This window comes from Raphanus sativus, chromosome 6 (genome assembly GCF_000801105.2).
Source record: "Raphanus sativus cultivar WK10039 chromosome 6, ASM80110v3, whole genome shotgun sequence".
Lineage (NCBI taxonomy): Eukaryota > Viridiplantae > Streptophyta > Magnoliopsida > Brassicales > Brassicaceae > Raphanus > Raphanus sativus.
The window spans coordinates 47,310,544-47,332,115 of NC_079516.1; the positions used below are offsets into that span (position 1 = coordinate 47,310,544).

The window sequence follows — 21,572 nt, forward strand, 5'->3', positions numbered from 1 at the left end:
GTCATTACCTAGGAGATTCGTAGGTTCAACCGTTCAAGTGCTAAGTTTCTACTTCAAGAATCTGCCGAAGCATTTCAATACTTGGAAAAGATTCCACAGAAAGTAGAACTTCATTCGCAATATTTGTGATTAGCAAATATAAAGTACATTAATACACTATTAGCATTACAAACAAATAAATACTTTCGTTTTACAAATCTGTGATGATGACTTAAGCCGCAATCGACCCACGGATTTGAGTATCGAGCAAGTCTCCTATGTAATTATAGGTAGCTTCCGATGGATGAATGGCGTCAAAGAACAAAAACTCAGAGTGATTCGGACACGATGGAGAAAAAACATTACACATGAAGCTCGTCTCCAGAAACCCTGTTCCACAACATCCTCTCTTCGTCTCTGTAAACCCTGTTTTAAACAAATTCCACAAGAGTAAGATCATAGGTGCTCAACACAGAGAAACTTGCGGAACAAGAAAAGGTTGTATCTATACCGTATTTGCTAGGGTTTTGCATCATGTCGTATATAGGGGTATATATATCGGCGTAAAGGATCTTGCTTCCTGTATGAGATGCCTGGATCTGAGGTAATAGCTTCTCAAGTTTCTGATTGTATACCACCGAGTCTTTGTTCTCTTGTTCTAAGCAAAACCTAAAGATGTTGCGGAACTTAGCAGTCATTTGAATCGGTAAACAACCAATCGGAGGTAAACCTGCGATCGCAATATTCCTGGCACCTAAACTGTAAAGCTCCTGCACATAAAACACATCAGAAAAAAAGATTAGCAAAAGTTTAGGGTTTCACTTCCTGTTTAGCGATGATCTGAGAATATGTTTGAAGCTTTACCCCGATGAAATCATCAAGCCTCTTAAGTATAAAGTCATGGTAACCAGAGATAAGAGGATACTCAAGACGCCTTGTAGGAATAGTGTAAAAATTCAAGACCATATCGTTAGTCCCTGCGCTTATAACCACCAAAGCGTTGTTTATAATATCCATAGCTTTCTTGTCTCCCACGATACTCTTGAGACGAGCAATGTACTTCCTGAACATGTTAGGTTGTTCCGAGACAGGAATGGCCTGAGTGGAGAGGCTGGTTTTGTCATCGTAACCCGAACCGGCTGATGCAAAACAGACTCCGGTTACAATCTCTTGGTCGGAGAGGTTTGGTTGTAAGAAAGGAGGAACAAACTGTTTGATGTTGAATTTGGCTGCGAGTATGTCGGGGATTAGTTTCCCGTTTGAGAATCTCCCGTTAGCTTTGTGGTCTGGGAGGTCAATGCCGTAGGGAAAATGTGTAGCTCTGAAGAATGTGTTTAAAGGGTAGTTGTTGTTGCCTGTGTCCACGGTTGAGTCGCCGAAGATTAGAATGGCTGGGAATAGAGGTTTGGTTGTGGCGTTTGCGGCTGCGTTACAGGACGCGAATAGTGTTGTCGCGATGAATAGAGTGAAGGTTATGGTTTTAGAAGAGGACATTGTTGTTGTTGTTGTTTCTTGTGTGTTTGATTAACTTTGAATGTGAATTGTGATGAATTTATAAAGACTTTTGGAGGTTAGTTTTTTTGTTTGTTTTTGTTGGACCTTGCTGGATTTTTTTTTATATTTGTGAGTTTTTTTGGTCATTACAGTGCAAAACAAATGGATAAAGAGCTTTGAATTTTATAGTCTAAATAAAGATTCACCTAAAAACAAAATGGTCAAAGAAAAATAATATCAAATCCATTTCTCAAATTTTATAGTCTAAATAAAGATTCACCTAAAACCGCTGGTCGAGGGGTTTAACAGTTCATAAGGTGTGTAAAGAGAAATAATATCAAATCCATTTCTCAAATCACCCCTTTTGCCCATCCATGTATATGTGATTTGTAAGAGGAAGACCTAATTTTGAATATAACATTTTTACAAACTATGCAAGGTTAGGGAGGTTTAACAATACATATTTGTGAATAACATAATCACATAAACAACCTAATATAATTTTAAACACTATGATGTATTCGCCGTTTCAGAAAAACACCTATGTAAATACTCTCTCTATATTTCCAAATCACAAATATTTTTAATAGAATTTTGAATTTTATACTTATTTTTATTAGTTATAAATTATAATCATAAGTATAAATTTAAAAAATATTGTTTTATTTGGTTAAACTTATTAAAATTATTCTTCGCAAAATATATTTAAAGTCAAATTTTATTAATGCGATCTCGGCGAAACAGGGACCGACAGAACTCCATGGCATCTTGTCGGACATCGTTTCGCTTTCCTCTTCTTTTGTTTACTGTCATTTCTCCTTTGTTCCTAGAGTCTCTAATGGCCTAGCAGCCTCTATTGCAAAGTTTAATTCTTGGATCCATCTTAATTAATAAAAGTTTTTTGTTGCGCAAAAAAAGTCAAACTTTATTATGTTTACATAATACGCGAAGGAAAAAAAATAATTACAAACGAATAGAGTATTAACTAAAATAAAAAAAATTTAATAATTTGTTAGTGGTAAACGTTTTCTTCTTACCAAACCACTTACTTCGTAGTTTTTCTTTAAGATAAATCCAATATAGATGCTTAAAGAAAAGGGAAAACAATACTTGGGATGCTAAAACTTATCTTATTGGGAAGCAAGAGAACCTGCTACATAATACAAACATATGGCTTCAGAAATTGTCAAAAAAAATATTGAGATCAGAGGTTTGTGTGTTAGCGTGTTTCCTTGCGAATTATCAAGCAAGGAAGCAGCTTCATTCCACTACCACCGGTGGGAGTGACTGCGCCCATATGGCTCTGGGTTTTATGGAACTTATGGAAGGTTAGAAATGTATTCATCTTTGAAAACAGAGTGTTCAATGCGCAGGAAATAATACTGAAAAATATCAAGGATGCAAGAGAGTGGGCATGTGCGCAAGTTGACAGTGTGGTGCTTATACCACGAGCTACCTCCACTCATCAGAACATCCCCCGCGCTGTTTGTCCTCCACCACCATCCCAGTCTGGTGTACTAACTGTGAAAGTTGATGCTGCTTGGGATGCAAACTCAGGAGGTTGTGGCATTGGTGGTATTTTTTCAGGTGATTTCGCTGTGCAGCTTCCCATCATCTCGGAAGTACATAGCTTTGTATCTTCAACGTTAATGGCAGAGTCCATAGCTGTTCATCGTGCGATATCCATGGCCGTGTACTCAAACGTCTGATCCCTGACGGTTCTCTCTGACTCCTTGTCCCTAATCAACCTATTGAAGATGGGCGGGCATCATCCTGAACTGTTCGATATCATGTTTGATATCTATCACTTTGTTCCTCTCTTTGATGTAATTTCCTTTCAGTTTATTTCCCGTAATTTCAATTCCGGGGCAGATTTGGTGGCAAAATCTGCTCTCGCTGGGTCTGTAATGAACTCCATCCAAAAAAAAAAAATCTAGCTATTGAAAAAAAAAAGACTCCTTGCCCATTTGTCAATTAAAGGGCCGAGTTGATAAACAAATGAGTCCAAGTAGCACTTTATTAAATTAATGGGCCTAGTTTAGAAAAGGAAGAAATGAGCCCATGCAAGGCCACAGAAAACCCTAGGCCCCGACTATTTATTTGGTAACTACGGCTCTTCGTCCCGATCCTAGGGTTTTCGCGACTTGAACATCATGGCGACGCAAATCAGCAAGAAAAGGAAGGTGAGCTTCACCATCCTCTGCTAGCTAACCTTCCTCTTCACAGAATCAATCAAAACAAAAATTTCAGATTCGTATTTGTGTACTCTCAATCATTGTTTGCCACAAGAATCAGAAACAGTGCAGACATGCATAAAAAGAGGAATTATTTACGCGAAAGCAATAAGCAACCAGACACCACTAACATTTCAAAAAAATCCAAGTGTGATTGTGTACATGTAGAATTCTCCTCATAGTTAAGGACTCAAAGAACAAGATATGAAAAGCTTAACTACACTTTTGTGTCTATCTGGCTTGACCGACAGGTTGCCAAGCGGTTGTTTCCATGCTTTGCCTAAGAGATTGCTTTATGTGCAGCTAATCTCGGTTCAACAATAGACAGATGACTACAAACTCGAGCACAGTACTGCGGAAGAGTATGACGCTGTCCCTGCAAAAATAATACAGCCAAACTATAATTATGCTAAGATAATTAAATAAAGAGCACCAACAAGGGTATGCAACAAGTCCTCGAAGATAGATTTCAGTACGAAAAAATGGTAATACACTTTAAAACTTCATTTTACACTTAACGATACCAAGCTGTGGCAAATCAAAGAGATCACTCAGAATGATGCAATAGACTAAGTCCCTCACCTTTCACTTCAAGATGACTTGGTGCAACAAGTTCCTTCCGGGAATGCTAACGGCTTGACTCAGCTTACATTTTCTTCTTTTACCACACTTCTAAGTTTACCCTCACTCACTCCGTGTAATTTTTCTTTTAGTTTGAATATGATGCACAGACGCAGCTACTATGACATGCAGCTTCGGAGAAGGCTTATTGCTTGAGGAGACATTGTGACCAGCATCTTTCAAAACTGTATTTGTTAACCAAGAGCTCTTGGCCTAGTGGTAATGGAACTCCAGCTGGAGTGCCCGCTCTGGGTTCGAGTCGCCTTGACCACCTTTCCGCCTATAACCGTGCGTGCCCGGATGGAAGGCCTCGTGGGGATTAGTCTGGGCTTACCGCCTGGAACCCCCACGGTTATCAGGGTAAAAAAAAAAAAACTGTATTTGTTTTTTTATAATTTGTTTCTTTCGTATTTTATTATTCTATTCTCCATATTTTGTTTTATATTATATTCATAATATATCATAAAAGCAATAATTCTATCACATATGTTTTGTTTTATATTAAATTCATAATAAATTTATATAAGTCTTTACTTACTTTTATAGATTTATTTCCATAAAATATACTTCAGCTATACCTAATCAATTAGAAAAATTGTTTTAAAAACAAAATAAACATGCACAATTTCGTTTAATTATCATTAAATCTAATATTTCCGACTATATCTTGTAACTTTCTAATATCAACAAATTAAAATTTATAATCTATTTGAATCCATCACTTCGCGTATGTGATTATCACCTAGTTTCGCATTATTGTTAAAAAAAACAGATATATGAGAATTTGTTATTTATATTTGGTAACATAGTACACCTTATTGAGTACACCTTATTAAGCAACAAGCACCAACACATTATTAATATTGTAATTATTTCATCGATAAAGGCGTAATACTATTATATATATTATTTGAATTTCAGCGTAGTCAAAAATCAGGGACAGACATAATCACATCTGCATTGCATAATTCCTTCGCCTGTATCCATGCAACGACCTAGCCCTTGTTTCCTCTTTCTGGCACATTCGGCTTTACATTGTTTGATATCACATTTTCCATCATTGTTTGGGTATTGTTCAATACAAGGTTTTAACATTCCTCCCTTGTTTTGAGCAATTCCTCCCCCCTTTTTTGGAGCAATTCCTCCCTCTCCTGTTTTTAATAATAAAAACATAACTTTAGTTTTCATATTTAGAATAGAATTTTTTTTAATACCATATGCTCGGCAGATTTTTTGGTATATCTGTAGACTAATTTGAAAATATAAACATTTTTTCTTAATCATTAATTATTCTTGGAAAATATTAAACTCAATATTTTATAATATAGATACAATTTATATGAGTATATTAAATAATACGGCATCAAAACAAATTTATTTTAGAATAACTATATTATATATTAATAAAATTATAAATGTAAATACATACCAAGCAAAAGAATTGCGAGCACGACAATAAGCCAAGATCGAAAATGATTTTCATCTTAGATAATGAACTAATGGTGTTTTAAAATTTAGAAAGACGAAAAGGTATATTTATAGATGACTCACAAATTTAAATATACTATATAAAGCTATGTGTCTTTTAAAATGCCAATAAAAAGGGATCTAGTTTGACCCCCAAAAAAACTCACGGTTCTAGTTTTTTTAATAGATAAAATTTTTGACTCATTTATTCTTAATTTTATTTAAAATATTTCTCGATATACATAAGAAATCAAATTCTATTGGGTCACAAATTCAAAAATTATATAATACCTAGTTAGAAAAGAAACTGAAAGATAAATGATAAATGGTAATTTTCTATAATAAAGTAGAAATACATTTTTATAGTGAAATATAAGAAGAGTTATATATCTTTATAAAAGCGCTGTATATACAATTTCTAACAGAAAAATATAAACTATTACCTTTGTCTTGAAAAGACATGATCCTTGGCGAAACAATTCGGGAAGCGTCTTGTAATTGATACCAAATTTTTGAAAGAGAAGCTCATTTTTCTGCTGCTTTTGTGTATCCTACAGGTATCCGCGATGGAAACAGACAAACAATGAAATGCAATCACTAATCATGATATAGGCGAAGAAGGTACAAGACTACAAGATCATATTATTCATACTGCTAATAAACACATTCCACTAACAACACACCTTAAGAAGCTCTTGTGTTTCGGTTATGGTCTTTCCACTTTTAACTAACATCCAAAAACAAGTTTCATATTGATTATTGGCGTGGCCTGTAACAAAGAAATAGAACTTGTTAGATGTTCTTCACGCAAATAAGTATCAATAATATATGGAACAAAATATATAATGAACGTGCAGTATTCCTGAGGTCAGAATGTCTTACAGTCCTGTTGTCTCCACGCGAGATAAGCTTGAAGAACCTCTGGCGATGCGCAACTAACAACTTGTGAGGTGAAAGAAGGAGCGTATTCTAGTTTTCTTTGGGGAAAGAACTCTTTCCACTTAGTAACATACACTGCAGCAAAGAAGGAAGCTACCAACGACAAAATCTTACTGCATATTGAAAAAAAAAAAATAACAGGAAAGTAAAGACACTATGAGTCAAACAGAGACATGAAAACCACATATTATTATGCAAAAAGGTCTCTCTACAGATCGATCAAGTTTAGATGAATCAACACCTGGCTCGTCTCTGGTAGAATCTTGACGTTTTCTTGAACACAAAGCTAAGGAAAAAAAATTGAAGGTGAGATATATAGAGTGAGAGCGTAAGAGAAATGAAGACAAAGGAAGTGAGTTTTGGAACCTGTATTCATCACTGTATCCATATGCAAAGATGATATCAGGAAACTCTTCCAAAAGCGCAGCGGAGCATGAATTCATAAGATTGAGAGCTGCTTCATCATTAGGCTTCTCAAACTCATGAACTTGGGAAAACCTATTCAGTGGTTGGTCAAGGAGGTAAAGAGAGCATTCTCTAAAAATAAAATATAAATACATCAAAAAGTCAAAGTTCCATGACATATAAGACTTTATCTCCCTTCTCAACTTACAAAGCAAGAGACTTTACCTAGAGAAGTCACGACCATCGATCCGAACAAGGATCAAATTAGGAAGCATAACTTCATCTTCAGATTCGAATGACTTGACGTACTCGTACTTGCTATTCGCCATTTCAAAACAATCTCTTTTCCTTTTACTCTTTTTGACTCTTTGACTTTGAACTGTTCACGGAAAGACACATACATCTCCTGGCGCCGGAGTTGATCGCCGACGGCTCTTCCACTAAGCTTCTCTTAATGGGCTTGTTCTAACCTTTGGGCTTTTATCAATTTAAATGCAAAACATTATTTAAAACAAAATAAAATATCCGCTTTTCTCTTACAGTCCATTATCCATGTTCCAAAAAGGTGTTAACGTAATTAAAACCTAAACAGGATTCAAATCACATATAATTCTAGCTTATTGAATTCTACCAAAAAAAAAAGAAAAAATTATAGCCATTGAGAAAAGACTGCGCGCCCATTTGTCGACAAGTAAAGGGCCGACTAGTATTCAACTAATGGGCATTATTTAAAAAGGAAGAAATGAGCCCATCTACGAGCCTCAGATACCCTAAAGGCCCCGACTATTTATTCGGCAACTACCGCTCTTTGTCCTGATTCTAGGGTTTTCGCGACTTGAACATCATCATGGCGACGCAAATCAGCAAGAAGAGGAAGGTGAGCTTCACTATGTCCATTTCTATCTTCATGGATCTCTTTCGTGTAATTTCGTAGTTTTGAACCTTAACTGTGTTGAGTTTCTGTAGTTTGTAGCCGATGGTGTGTTCTACGCTGAGTTGAACGAGGTGCTAACTAGGGAGCTAGCAGAGGATGGTTACTCAGGTGTGGAGGTTAGGGTTACTCCAATGAGGACTGAGATTATCATCAGAGCCACCCGTACTCAAAATGTTCTCGGTAATTAATGTTCAATCTTGAAATGTAACAAAGCTTATGTGTATAAAATGATCTCATAAGGATTGTTATATATTTATATTTATATAGGTGAGAAGGGAAGGAGAATCAGAGAGTTGACGTCCCTTGTTCAGAAGAGATTCAGATTCCCTCAAGACAGCGTTGAGCTTTACGCTGAGAAGGTTGCCAACAGAGGTCTCTGTGCCATCGCTCAGGCTGAGTCTCTCCGTTACAAGCTCCTCGGTGGTCTTGCCGTTCGCAGGTAATGCGAAATTTGGTTAATCAACTGATACTTGATTTGGTTCGCATTGTAGAAGAGAGAGTTTAGTCATCAAGTCATTTCCTTCATATGGACAGTGGCTGTTTCTCTAGGTTGTTGTGTAGCTTTGATGTGTCTTGCTGATATTGGAATGATGTTATGTTGTATAGGGCATGCTATGGTGTCTTGAGATTCGTCATGGAGAGTGGCGCTAAGGGATGTGAGGTGATGACAAATACCAAGTACTCTCTAATTGTTTTTATATTCTCTCCACATTGTTGTTGATTTGAAATGCGTAATGTCAGGTCATTGTGAGTGGAAAGCTTCGTGCAGCTCGTGCCAAGTCCATGAAATTCAAGGACGGTTACATGGTTTCCTCTGGTCAACCCACCAAAGAGTACATCGACTCCGCAGTCAGACATGTTCTGCTCAGACAGGTGAGGGTTTCTTCCTGAGAGTTTTTAGTTTTCCACTAATTGACTGACTATGTGAACCAGAAATGTGTGACCCTAGTCCTGAACTCCATAATGGTGCAGGGTGTGCTCGGAATCAAGGTCAAGGTCATGCTTGACTGGGACCCTAAGGGAGTATTGGGACCAAAGACACCATTGCCTGATGTTGTCATCATCCATTCTCCCAAGGAAGATGATGTTAGCTCTGCTCCCGCTCAGGTTGCTGCTCCGGCTGCACTTCTACCAGAAGCTCCCCTCACAGCCGTAGATTACCCTGAGATGATCCCTGTCGCCTAGAAGATGACTCTTGTTTTTGGTTAAACCTTATCAGCGTCTCTTTAAGATACTTGTTGTTTTTTATGTCCTCGAAGCAGACAAGTTTTTTTCTCATGTTGTTTTTAAAACCTATGTAAGTTTTTTTTGGATGTTGAATGCGTTTAGTTCAATGGAGTTTTTTGTCTTAACAAGAAAAAAATCAATCAATGCAATGTAATACGTTAATTCAAACATTGTTTTGGAGTAGTGATTTGCACTGATTCATTCTTGAGGCTGAAACATGGGAGGAACATCCACACATCTTTAGCTATCGCTTCTTCAATAGAGAGTTTGGGGACATGGAAACACTCTCTCGCTAGATCTGTTTGACAAGGGTTGTTACAAAGTTACGTTATAAACAGAGAAGAACTAATAAAACAAAAGTTACGAGATGGTTCTGCCAAGTGACAGTGTTAACAGGGTCTTGGCTGCTCCTTGATGTTTCCTCTATGCAATTATCACAACTGTGTATTAACTTGATCTACACCATCTATCACCAAGTAACAAAACGACAGAACACACTGACACACACTCTACTGAACAGAAACGAGACTGCATCCTGGTGGTTTAGGAGGTATAATCTTCAACCTCAAGGGTTTATTCGCTATTTTCTTAAACTGCGGTGGCTTTGGTGGAATAATCTTCACTCTTAGTGGCTTCTTCATAACAGACTTCCTCCTATTTCCGGCGCCGGTAACCATCACTTTCTTCTGATCAGAAAGAAGAAACGGATGCTTCAACAGACCCGAAGCGCTTCCTCTCTCCACGGGATTTCTTGTGAAACACGTTTGTAGAAACTGTCTTGCATGCCAAGGAAGAGAGTCTGGAATCTCTGGCGACTTCCCATCCAAGAGATGACGCAAAATCTCGTCAGAATCTTGCAACGCCCACGGAGACTCTCCTGTGTACATCTCCAACACAACGCAACCTAACGACCACAAGTCTAACGACTTCTCCGCGACGCCGTAGTTAACAGACTCGGGAGACATGTAAAGAGGCGTTCCCAAGTAGGGAGAATCAAACTCCCAAAACACTGACTCCTCTCCAGCTTCTGTCGACATCCCAAAATCAGAAAGCTTCAACTCGTACGAAACTTCTTTCATTACACCACCACCACCAACAGCAGCTTCTTCATAACGCGGGAACACAAGAAGATTGTCCGGTTTGAGATCGCAGTGGACGTATCCGTTACCATGTATAGAGACAAGTCCTTGAAGAATCATTCGAGTGAAGTCTCTGATCAACAACCTTTTTTTGATAAAAGAAGATAAACTTCCACCAGCTGCGTACTCCATCGACATACTATAAACTCTATTTCCGTAACCATCGACTCCTCTCGACAGAGATGTATTTTGGAACAGATTTTAATGATATTTTTGTAAATAAAAAAAAAAAAATTCTTAATAGTTGTATCACATCCTAAAACTTCATGTATTTTGGAACAGAGAAATAGTATATAATTGTGGAAGAGAGATAGGGAGGGAGATATGCAAGACATTAAATTCACACCATATGTGTGCATCGACCAACTGCTAACTTATGTTGCGCTACGTAAAAGTAACTTTATCTTCTCTTTTTAAATGAACAAAGACAATATATTAGAACCAAGAAAACAAAGACAATATATTTAAAAGTTTACATCACGTTGTATAGTTAGTTGTACTTCAAATGTCTATTAAGTCTGTCCAACTACTTGATACGACCTAACAAGACTGAAACTTTCAAGTCTGATTGTTAGCTGAGAATTGTAACTTAATATTTTACCAATAAAAATAGCTTTTCAGAATTTTTATTTCGTTCTCATTGATCTCATATCAAATTTAGATGGGTGGACTTTTTTTATACTCGTAAAGAAAATGCAACCGCTAAAAATCAAAGTTCAAAAAAAAATGAAACAAAGAAAATGCAACCGCTAAAAATCAAAGTTCTAGATATGTTTTCTTAACATCCAAGGATCTTAGCTCTTTGAATAGGCTATATATATACAATAGAGAAAAATCTGGTCAAAGTCCATAACTGATATCGAATTATATTATAGGTTTCTCCATTATGCACCGTTAGTAAAGATTTGTTTTCCTTATAAAAATTACATATAATGAGTTTAACACGCTCTCATTTATAAAGAACAATTTTGAAAGTCTTACGAAATTTATTCCCTATTACGATGATATGAAATTAAAGTTTGTGTATCCTAACTTAAGCTTCAAAAATAATTATGTATTTCCTTTTTTGTCTGAGTAGAATAAATATATACTTTATCTGAACAATATATTTGTGTCAATTTACAAAAAAAAAAACAATATATTTGTGCTCATGTCATGTAGCGAATAATTTTACGAAAGAAAAAAAATATAAAATAAAATTGGAAACAATCAAATATGGTCACTGATTCCCACCCCACCACCATTCGTCAAAAGAGATTCCTGATTTAGAGCATCTCGTTCATGCACATTTCTCTACCATATATTATTATAAATATACGAAAATTTTATCTTGATAGTTTTTATTTCTTCTCTTTCTTCAAAACTAAAAATAAAACTCAGAAAGAGATAGAGGGGCCAAAAAATGGCGGATGAATCTCCACAGTCTATCTACGACTTCACCGTCAAGGTAAGGTTTTTCTTCATGCTTCATCTTAGATTCTCGATCCATATAAACAAAGTTAAAGACTCAAAAATAGAAGACTTTCAATTTGATCCAACGGATCTTCCAGTGGTTTGCTTAAGGAAGATAGTACATATGTGTTTATGTTTTGTTTGTTGAACCATCGCAGGATATCTCAGGTAACGATGTGAGTTTGAGCCAATTCAAAGGCAAAACTCTTCTGATTGTAAACGTTGCCTCCAAATGGTAAATATCCTTTTATTTATTTTCACCCTAATTAAACAAATACTCATAGCTACTATGGTTTCTTTAATTTCACAAGATACGAATGAAAATTGAAACACAATATTTTGTAATATTAGAATTTAATCAACTCGTTTTGGTTGAAGATTTAGTACAGTCCCTGCTTTTGCAGTTACGGTTTACCATAATATGTAATTCGTTAATGTAAGAACAAGAAGTATTCTAGTAATATTTGACTAATTTGTTTATGTAAGAAGAAGAAATATTCTAGTAATATTTGCAGTTACGGTTTACCATAATATGTAATTTGTTTATGTAAGAACAAGAAGTATTCTAGTAATATTTGACTAATTCATTATTAATATTAATAACAGAACTTTTGATAAGCTGAAACTAAGCTAAAATTTTAATTATTGCAGTGGACTGACGGATGCGAACTACAAGGAACTCAATGTTTTGTACGAAAAATACAAGGAACAAGGTCTGTTACCATACATATATACAAAACGTGGTTTTCATATTCTATTTGTGAAATATAATTTAAATAAACTGGAAAAAATATTTAGGGTTGGAGATATTAGCATTTCCATGCAATCAGTTTTTGGGACAAGAACCAGGAAACAATGAAGAGATTCAGCAAACTGTCTGCACAAGGTTCAAAGCTGAGTTCCCCATCTTTGACAAGGTACTCAAACCTTTTTTTTGTCACAAGGTACTTACACTTTTAATTTATCAAATTTAAGTATGTACAACCTCTACTAATCACACTCCAATCGAAATTATCAACCTGCAATCCTACAACCTTCATATCCAGTCAAAATTGTAATTATTTATTTACTAGTATTTAAAAAGATTGGTTATTTTGTTACAAAATAATATATTTTGACGGGAATTGTAGGTAGATGTGAACGGGAAGAACACGGCCCCGTTATACAAATACTTGAAAGCAGAGAAAGGAGGATTGCTCATTGACGCAATCAAATGGAACTTCACAAAGTTCTTGGTTTCTCCTGACGGTAAAGTCTCCCAGAGATATTCTCCCAGAACCTCCCCTCTTCAATTCGAGGTACGTACCACCCCGGTTCCCTCCTAAACCGGGATCCTCATATTTTCATGTGTTTCACACATAATACACATGCAATCTTATAACCGGTCTTTTTTTTTGGATTTGTGCAGAAAGACATTCAAGCTCTGCTGGGACAGGCTTCTTCTTGAATCATCATCTGAAGTTTCAAGAACGGGTTTATCTATTTATTAAACGTTTCTACATTTGGTCCAAATGTTTGTTCTTAAGAATCCGCAACTTTGCGAACTTGTTTTTCTCTTAATCCTTTTGACCGTATCTTTAAATAAAAATGTTCATTGATAAGAAATTAAAAGAAATCACATCAATCATGTGACTGGTTTTAAAGCTCAAACATAAAAAAGGTCAGGCGGAGTTGGATACATAAACCGAACACGTGATGCTGTGTTTTATGAAATTTCATGGTCAACTCTTTATTATCTGATTAACATGATATTGTCTGCTTTATGTCTAGGGATCCTTCTGGAAAGACTGTGATAATTAGAGTTATATATCTTTTTATATATTAGATACTTCTTATCTAATCTTCCAACGTGAAACTTAGTTTGAATTCTCATATTTTCCTTTTTCAAATCAAGAACCATATTCATGTGTGTGTTTTTTCTTCAACGGATTATCTTGGCACCACTACTTCATAGGAACATGTTCTACTTACAAACAGAAGTTGAAATGCAAGAGTGGTGAAAAATGAATACCAATAATGCTGGAGAGTTAAAATTTAACGATTTATAACCGTAGAATGAAATGAATCATCGTGCAACACCACTCTAGAACAAATATATGTAGGGTCAGTTGAAAAGACGTTTGGACTTTGGAGAAACGTATTACACTGCAACAATTCATTATTCAAGACGAAAAGTTCCATTGAACTAAACGCATTCAACTGCCAAAAAAACTGAACATAGGTTTCAAAACAACATGAGAAAAAACTTGTCTGCTTCGAAGACATAAAAACAAGAAGTATCTTAAAGAGACGATGATAAGGTTTGACAAAAAAGAGAGGCATTCCAACGAGTCATCTTCTAGGCGACAGGGATCATCTCAGGGTAATCTACGGCTGTGAGGGGAGCTTCTGGTAGAAGTGCAGCCGGAGCAGCAACCTGAGCGGGAGCAGAGCTAACATCATCTTCCTTGGGAGAATGGATGATGACAACATCAGGCAATGGTGTCTTTGGTCCCAATACTCCCTTAGGGTCCCAGTCAAGCATGACCTTGACCTTGATTCCGAGCACACCCTGCACCATTATGGAGTTCAGGACTAGGGTCACACATTTCTGGTTCACATAGTCAGTCAATTAGTGGAAAACTAAAAACTCTCAGGAAGAAACCCTCACCTGTCTGAGCAGAACATGTCTGACTGCGGAGTCGATGTACTCTTTGGTGGGTTGACCAGAGGAAACCATGTAACCGTCCTTGAATTTCATGGACTTGGCACGAGCTGCACGAAGCTTTCCACTCACAATGACCTGACATTACGCATTTCAAATCAACAACAATGTGGAGAGAATATAAAAACAATTAGAGAGTACTTGGTATTTGTCATCACCTCACATCCCTTAGCGCCACTCTCCATGACGAATCTCAAGACACCATAGCATGCCCTATACAACATAACATCATTCCAATATCAGCAAGACACATCAAAGCTACACAACAACCTAGAGAAACAGCCACTGTCCATATGAAGGAAATGACTTGATGACTAAACTCTCTCTTCTACAATGCGAACCAAATCAAGTATCAGTTGATTAACCAAATTTCGCATTACCTGCGAACGGCAAGACCACCGAGGAGCTTGTAACGGAGAGACTCAGCCTGAGCGATGGCACAGAGACCTCTGTTGGCAACCTTCTCAGCGTAAAGCTCAACGCTGTCTTGAGGGAATCTGAATCTCTTCTGAACAAGGGACGTCAACTCTCTGATTCTCCTTCCCTTCTCACCTATATAAATATAAATATATAACAATCCTTATGAGATCATTTTATACACATAAGCTTTGTTACATTTCAAGATTGAACATTAATTACCGAGAACATTTTGAGTACGGGTGGCTCTGATGATAATCTCAGTCCTCATTGGAGTAACCCTAACCTCCACACCTGAGTAACCATCCTCTGCTAGCTCCCTAGTTAGCACCTCGTTCAACTCAGCGTAGAACACACCATCGGCTACAAACTACAGAAACTCAACACAGTTAAGGTTCAAAACTACGAAATTACACGAAAGAGATCCATGAAGATAGAAATGGACATAGTGAAGCTCACCTTCCTCTTCTTGCTGATTTGCGTCGCCATGATGATGTTCAAGTCGCGAAAACCCTAGAATCAGGACAAAGAGCGGTAGTTGCCGAATAAATAGTCGGGGCCTTTAGGGTATCTGAGGCTCGTAGATGGGCTCATTTCTTCCTTTTTAAATAATGCCCATTAGTTGAATACTAGTCGGCCCTTTACTTGTCGACAAATGGGCGCGCAGTCTTTTCTCAATGGCTATAATTTTTTCTTTTTTTTTTGGTAGAATTCAATAAGCTAGAATTATATGTGATTTGAATCCTGTTTAGGTTTTAATTACGTTAACACCTTTTTGGAACATGGATAATGGACTGTAAGAGAAAAGCGGATATTTTATTTTGTTTTAAATAATGTTTTGCATTTAAATTGATAAAAGCCCAAAGGTTAGAACAAGCCCATTAAGAGAAGCTTAGTGGAAGAGCCGTCGGCGATCAACTCCGGCGCCAGGAGATGTATGTGTCTTTCCGTGAACAGTTCAAAGTCAAAGAGTCAAAAAGAGTAAAAGGAAAAGAGATTGTTTTGAAATGGCGAATAGCAAGTACGAGTACGTCAAGTCATTCGAATCTGAAGATGAAGTTATGCTTCCTAATTTGATCCTTGTTCGGATCGATGGTCGTGACTTCTCTAGGTAAAGTCTCTTGCTTTGTAAGTTGAGAAGGGAGATAAAGTCTTATATGTCATGGAACTTTGACTTTTTGATGTATTTATATTTTATTTTTAGAGAATGCTCTCTTTACCTCCTTGACCAACCACTGAATAGGTTTTCCCAAGTTCATGAGTTTGAGAAGCCTAATGATGAAGCAGCTCTCAATCTTATGAATTCATGCTCCGCTGCGCTTTTGGAAGAGTTTCCTGATATCATCTTTGCATATGGATACAGTGATGAATACAGGTTCCAAAACTCACTTCCTTTGTCTTCATTTCTCTTACGCTCTCACTCTATATATCTCACCTTCAATTTTTTTTCCTTAGCTTTGTGTTCAAGAAAACGTCAAGATTCTACCAGAGACGAGCCAGGTGTTGATTCATCTAAACTTGATCGATCTGTAGAGAGACCTTTTTGCATAATAATATGTGGTTTTCATGTCTCTGTTTGACTCATAGTGTCTTTACTTTCCTGTTATTTTTTTTTTTTCAATATGCAGTAAGATTTTGTCGTTGGTAGCTTCCTTCTTTGCTGCAGTGTATGTTACTAAGTGGAAAGAGTTCTTTCCCCAAAGAAAACTAGAATACGCTCCTTCTTTCACCTCACAAGTTGTTAGTTGCGCATCGCCAGAGGTTCTTCAAGCTTATCTCGCGTGGAGACAACAGGACTGTAAGACATTCTGACCTCAGGAATACTGCACGTTCATTATATATTTTGTTCCATATATTATTGATACTTATTTGCGTGAAGAACATCTAACAAGTTCTATTTCTTTGTTACAGGCCACGCCAATAATCAATATGAAACTTGTTTTTGGATGTTAGTTAAAAGTGGAAAGACCATAACCGAAACACAAGAGCTTCTTAAGGTGTGTTGTTAGTGGAATGTGTTTATTAGCAGTATGAATAATATGATCTTGTAGTCTTGTACCTTCTTCGCCTATATCATGATTAGTGATTGCATTTCATTGTTTGTCTGTTTCCATCGCGGATACCTGTAGGATACACAAAAGCAGCAGAAAAATGAGCTTCTCTTTCAAAAATTTGGTATCAATTACAAGACGCTTCCCGAATTGTTTCGCCAAGGATCATGTCTTTTCAAGACAAAGGTAATAGTTTATATTTTTCTGTTAGAAATTGTATATACAGCGCTTTTGTACTGGCTTTAACATGTGATGTGTTATTTAGAATATAGACCATCCAATTGAAAGTTTGTTGAACAATATATATTGTTGCACATGTACGTTTAGGTTTTTTCATTTAAAACGTTAATTGTATGAACACCCTTGTAAAAATATTACTTCAGCTCTGTTGATGTAAGTAGCTGAAAATATGTTTATTTTCTCTGTATTGTGTTTTGTTATAAGTTAGATCTACGCTCTCTATTGCAACTTGCTTGATGTTCTTGGTAAATTTGGCTTATACCGCAGACATTATAGATTTTGAATATGAGACATTTCCTTTTAACTTCATTTAGGTGGAAGAAACTGTGAAGCATGACGAAAATGGCAATCCTGTAAAAAGATTAAGGAGAAAGGCTGTTTCTGTACATTCAGAGAATATTGCTGCAAGAAGCTTTTGGAACGAGCACGCTTCCCTATATAATGATCTTGGTCACTTCACTAAAGATATTGGCAGAGTTGAACCAGATTTCGTTAGGTCGTTTCAGTTTGAGAACAAATTGTTACCTTTAACATGGGTCGTTGTTAGGATTGACGGCTCTCACTTTCACAGGTATTATATTATATTGCGTTCAAGCCTTAAACTAGTCAAGTCCTTGTGCTCCCCCCAGGATTCAGCTATCTTATGTATTGATTTACTTCTTTATGCTGTGGTTACTTTAGTCTAGGGGGAGTCTTCTAATTCTAGTTCTTGAATCTTAACTTGCATTTTCTTCAATATGACAAAATTTTATTACTAATCAACTAACATTATATTATATGACTAATGGAGCTTGTTTCTTGGGGTTTTGGTAGGTTTTCTGACATTCATGAATTTGAGAAGCCAAATGATGAGCAAGCTCTGAAACTTATGAATTCATGTGCAGTGGCTGTTCTCGAGGAGTTTGAGGATATTCAATTTGCCTATGGTGTAAGTGATGAGTACAGGTAAACCTCCATCTCTCACCCTCTTGTACATCAACTGTTACATATCTTAACTAAGTTCATCATCATCGATTCCAGCTTTGTTTTGAAGAGAGAATCTGAGCTCTACCAAAGACAACCCAGGTTAGTTGAACTTTAATTTTTATTTTTCTACCTTACAGTTTTTGACTCTATTTCCTGATTATTTTGGTTCTTAATGTCCCTGATATTATTGTTTCGCAGCAAGATAATATCTGCAATTGCATCCTTGTTTACATCCACATATGTGATAAGATGGGGAGATTTCTTCGCTCACAAAGAACTGAAGTACCCTCCATCGTTTGATGGGCGAGCAGTATGCTATCCAACGTACAAGATTCTTTTGGATTATTTGGCGTGGAGACAAGTTGACTGTGAGTAAATATAATGTCTCATCATCATCTAATATATTTTTTGAAATGATACCTTTATATACGAGTAGTCTCATGTCTTCTTTCTGTCTTTTTGTTTTGGCAGGCCATATCAATAATCAGTACAATACATGTTTCTGGATGCTTGTTAAGTCTGGAAAAACCAAAACACAATCCCAAGATTACTTAAAGGTACTTTGTTATGGTGAAAGTAAATCATTTTGTAATGACTTGATAATGGTTCTTCTTATGTTGCTCTTTTGTGAATGGCTTTTCCAGGGCACCCAAACACGAGAGAAGAACGAGCTGCTTAGCCGTCAGTTTGGAATTGAGTACAATACATTACCTCTAATCTTTCGAATGGGTTCCTCGGTTTACCGCTCAAAGGTTAGTATTTGCCTCCTTTACTACCTAAGTGGCTAAGCCATAGAACAAACCTGAATGTTTGCTTCTTGTTCCTTTTCAAGCATACGAATGGTTTGATATTGTTTGAAACATGTTTTCCATTACAGAGCATTTTGTAGTTTGTCTGTTAAACAGCTGTCCGAATATATTCTTTTTCAGGAACCCATTGCAGTCGAGAATGGAGTAGTTTCAGGGAAGAAACTGAAACGGGAAGGAGAAGTGGTGGTAGATCATTGCAACATTATTGAAAGCTGTTTCTGGGAGGAACATCAACACATCCTTAGCTATTCATGAAACTATCTGCTTCTTTAATCAAAGCTTTGTGCACATGGAAACACTTTTTTAGCTACACTTGTTTGTTTTCTTTGTTTGTGGGAGAAAGACGATGAAAAGAGAAACAGAAATACAAAAACACATTAACATAAATTCTCCTAGTGTTGTTACAAAGTTAGGCTCCATAGAACCGAATATAAGAGTAGATACATCAGATTTCAAAGAGAAGAAGTAAAAATTCAAAAGTTAAGAGATGGTTCAAGCGGCCAAGTGACAATATGCTTACACAGGAACCAAACTTGGTCTCGCTTGTCTTGGCTGCTCCTTGATGTGTCCTCTACGTCAATTTTTACAACTGTGTATTAACTTCATCTACGCCTTCTAACAAAGCGACAGAACACACTGACATACTCTACTGGACAAAAACGAGATTGCATCCTGGCGGTTTCGGAGGTATAATCTTCAACCTCAAGGGTCTATCCACAACTTTCTTAAACTGCGGTGGCTTTGGTGGAATAATCTTCACTCTTAGTGGCTTCTTCATAACATCTTTAGACTTTAGAACCGCCACCACCGGCTTTCTCCTACCTCCAGCGCCGGTAACCATCACTTTCTTCTGATCAGAAAGAAGAAACGGATGCTTCAACAGACCCGTAGCGCTTCCTCTCACCACAGGATTTCTTGCGAAACACGTTTGTAGAAACTGCCTTGCGTCCCAAGGAAGAGAGTCTGGAATCTCTGGCGACTTCCCATCCAAGAGATGACGTAAAATCTCATGAGAATCTTGCAACGCCCACGGAGACTCTCCTGTGTACATCTCCAACACAACGCAGCCTAACGACCACAGGTCTAACGACTTCTCCGCGACGCCGTAGTTAACAGACTCGGGAGACATGTAAAGAGGCGTTCCCAAGTATGGAGAATCAAACTCCCAAAACACCGACTCCTCTCCAGCTTCTGTCGACATCCCAAAATCAGAAAGCTTCAACTCGTACGAAACTTCTTTCATTACACCACCACCACCAACAGCAGCTTCTTCATAACGCGGGAACACAAGAAGATTGTCCGGTTTGAGATCGCAGTGGACGTATCCGTTACCATGTATAGAGACAAGTCCTTGAAGAATCATTCGAGTGAAGTCTCTGATCATTCTGTCGGTCAACAACCTTTTTTTGATAAAAGAAGATAAACTTCCACCAGCTGCGTACTCCATCGACATACTATAAACTCTGTTCCCGTGATCATCGACTCCTCTCCACAGAGATGTCCCGAAGGTTTGCATGATCCCTTGACAATCTCTGAGTTTCGATAGAATCTGAAACTCGTTGTTGAGGGAATCGTAGTCTTGTGCGTTCGAACTTTTCACAGCGTAGTAGAATGGCTTCGAGCAGTCGTCGTGTTTAGTGAACTTGATGAGATTGACTGAACCATACGAACCTTTGCCTAAGGGCTTCACAAACTCCATAGACGCCATCATGCTTTACTTCGCTACAAATAAAACCCTAATTAGAGACTTAATCTTTGATTTGTTGTGAGAGAAAGGAAACGTTTGGAGTTGTTTAATTAGCGGATATGATAATGAAAAGGAAACTATATACTATACAGTATACTCTACTAATTCAATAAAAAGGAAATTACCGGAACATCAAAAAAGGAAATTGAATGACGGCCGTCGATTTTACACAGTGGATCTACCACTGATTCATCTGAACCGTTGAATTAATTGCCGAGAAAATCAAAAAAGGAAATTGCATAACGCCCCCGTCGATCTTACCCGGAGGATACAATTGATTCGATCTGAACCGTTGAATCTTACCGTTACATTTGGGAAATTGAATAAGGCGCCTTTGTTACACGGGAAGATCTACATTACAATACGATTCGATCTTAACCGTTGGCTCAAACGTTCCATGTGCAAAACACTTCGCGCCCCCTTTGGTCATTGAACTTTTGATTATATTTAGCAAAAAAGAAAAAAAAAACTTGCTAGGTTATAACTTATATGATAAGAAACCTTGCTACGATTTGATCAAAAAAATCAAGGCAGTATCAAACTTTTGATGTTTATGTGACGTTTGTTCTTCTTTCTTTTTGAGAAGAAATCTATTACTACTGATTGAAAGTTATGCTGTCTTTTCTACAATTCGTTCAAGTGCAATCTCTGGCATAGAATCTATTGACAAAAAATCAATTTAATTATGTTGAATTTAGATTTAAATGGTAAAAAAATTATTTTAATCTCTTTGCTTCAGAAACAAAT

General features: G+C 36.9%; 8 protein-coding genes across 9 annotated transcripts; 3 read left to right on the forward strand and 5 right to left on the reverse strand.

Annotated features, from left to right (window-relative positions):
* Positions 1-194: 194 nt before the first annotated feature.
* On the reverse strand, positions 195-1,484 carry LOC108813815 (GDSL esterase/lipase At2g31540-like). Its single transcript, XM_018586484.2, has 3 exons — positions 844-1,484; positions 491-749; positions 195-405 (listed from the first exon to the last, which is right to left on the reverse strand). The coding sequence occupies exons 1-3, from the start codon at positions 1,471-1,473 to the stop codon at positions 212-214; spliced, it is 1,083 nt and encodes a 360-aa protein (XP_018441986.1). The 5' UTR covers positions 1,474-1,484; the 3' UTR covers positions 195-211.
* A 2,108-nt stretch (positions 1,485-3,592) lies between these two features.
* Positions 3,593-9,411, forward strand: LOC130496770 (40S ribosomal protein S3-2). Of its 2 annotated transcripts, none has more exons than XM_056989207.1 (6): positions 3,593-3,656; positions 8,106-8,253; positions 8,341-8,512; positions 8,680-8,734; positions 8,815-8,946; positions 9,046-9,411. In XM_056989207.1, the coding sequence occupies exons 1-6, from the start codon at positions 3,627-3,629 to the stop codon at positions 9,256-9,258; spliced, it is 750 nt and encodes a 249-aa protein (XP_056845187.1). In that variant the 5' UTR covers positions 3,593-3,626; the 3' UTR covers positions 9,259-9,411. The 2 variants fall into 2 exon arrangements, with proteins under 2 accessions (XP_056845187.1, XP_056845186.1); XM_056989206.1 differs by lacking the exon at positions 3,593-3,656 and adding an exon at positions 7,863-8,016.
* LOC108813816 (tRNA(His) guanylyltransferase 1-like) lies at positions 5,293-7,579 on the reverse strand. The gene is made up of 7 exons (XM_018586485.2): positions 7,365-7,579; positions 7,101-7,232; positions 6,976-7,020; positions 6,678-6,847; positions 6,479-6,564; positions 6,239-6,346; positions 5,293-5,479 (listed from the first exon to the last, which is right to left on the reverse strand). The coding sequence occupies exons 1-7, from the start codon at positions 7,466-7,468 to the stop codon at positions 5,417-5,419; spliced, it is 708 nt and encodes a 235-aa protein (XP_018441987.1). The 5' UTR covers positions 7,469-7,579; the 3' UTR covers positions 5,293-5,416.
* Positions 9,412-9,461: 50 nt separating the features above from the next.
* Positions 9,462-10,709, reverse strand: LOC108810609 (mitogen-activated protein kinase kinase kinase 20-like). The gene has a single exon (XM_018582715.2). The coding sequence runs from the start codon at positions 10,575-10,577 to the stop codon at positions 9,810-9,812; it is 768 nt and encodes a 255-aa protein (XP_018438217.2). The 5' UTR covers positions 10,578-10,709; the 3' UTR covers positions 9,462-9,809.
* A 974-nt stretch (positions 10,710-11,683) lies between these two features.
* LOC108806701 (probable glutathione peroxidase 2) lies at positions 11,684-13,518 on the forward strand. The gene is made up of 6 exons (XM_056989209.1): positions 11,684-11,886; positions 12,050-12,126; positions 12,543-12,604; positions 12,690-12,808; positions 13,022-13,189; positions 13,300-13,518. Exons 1-6 carry the CDS (start codon positions 11,842-11,844, stop codon positions 13,336-13,338), a joined length of 510 nt encoding a protein of 169 aa, XP_056845189.1. The 5' UTR covers positions 11,684-11,841; the 3' UTR covers positions 13,339-13,518.
* Positions 13,519-14,031: 513 nt separating this feature from the next.
* LOC108806080 (40S ribosomal protein S3-2) lies at positions 14,032-15,625 on the reverse strand. Its single transcript, XM_056989208.1, has 6 exons — positions 15,472-15,625; positions 15,235-15,382; positions 14,976-15,147; positions 14,754-14,808; positions 14,542-14,673; positions 14,032-14,442 (listed from the first exon to the last, which is right to left on the reverse strand). Exons 1-6 carry the CDS (start codon positions 15,499-15,501, stop codon positions 14,230-14,232), a joined length of 750 nt encoding a protein of 249 aa, XP_056845188.1. The 5' UTR covers positions 15,502-15,625; the 3' UTR covers positions 14,032-14,229.
* A 294-nt stretch (positions 15,626-15,919) lies between these two features.
* On the forward strand, positions 15,920-19,465 carry LOC108807291 (tRNA(His) guanylyltransferase 1). Its single transcript, XM_018579559.2, has 13 exons — positions 15,920-16,123; positions 16,256-16,387; positions 16,468-16,512; positions 16,641-16,810; positions 16,924-17,009; positions 17,142-17,249; positions 17,618-17,874; positions 18,117-18,248; positions 18,324-18,368; positions 18,468-18,637; positions 18,741-18,826; positions 18,914-19,021; positions 19,199-19,465. The coding sequence occupies exons 1-13, from the start codon at positions 16,020-16,022 to the stop codon at positions 19,331-19,333; spliced, it is 1,578 nt and encodes a 525-aa protein (XP_018435061.2). The 5' UTR covers positions 15,920-16,019; the 3' UTR covers positions 19,334-19,465.
* Positions 19,466-19,469: 4 nt separating this feature from the next.
* Positions 19,470-20,871, reverse strand: LOC108808697 (mitogen-activated protein kinase kinase kinase 20-like). Its single transcript, XM_018580809.2, has one exon. The coding sequence runs from the start codon at positions 20,787-20,789 to the stop codon at positions 19,725-19,727; it is 1,065 nt and encodes a 354-aa protein (XP_018436311.2). The 5' UTR covers positions 20,790-20,871; the 3' UTR covers positions 19,470-19,724.
* Between the last annotated feature and the right edge of the window lie 701 nt (positions 20,872-21,572).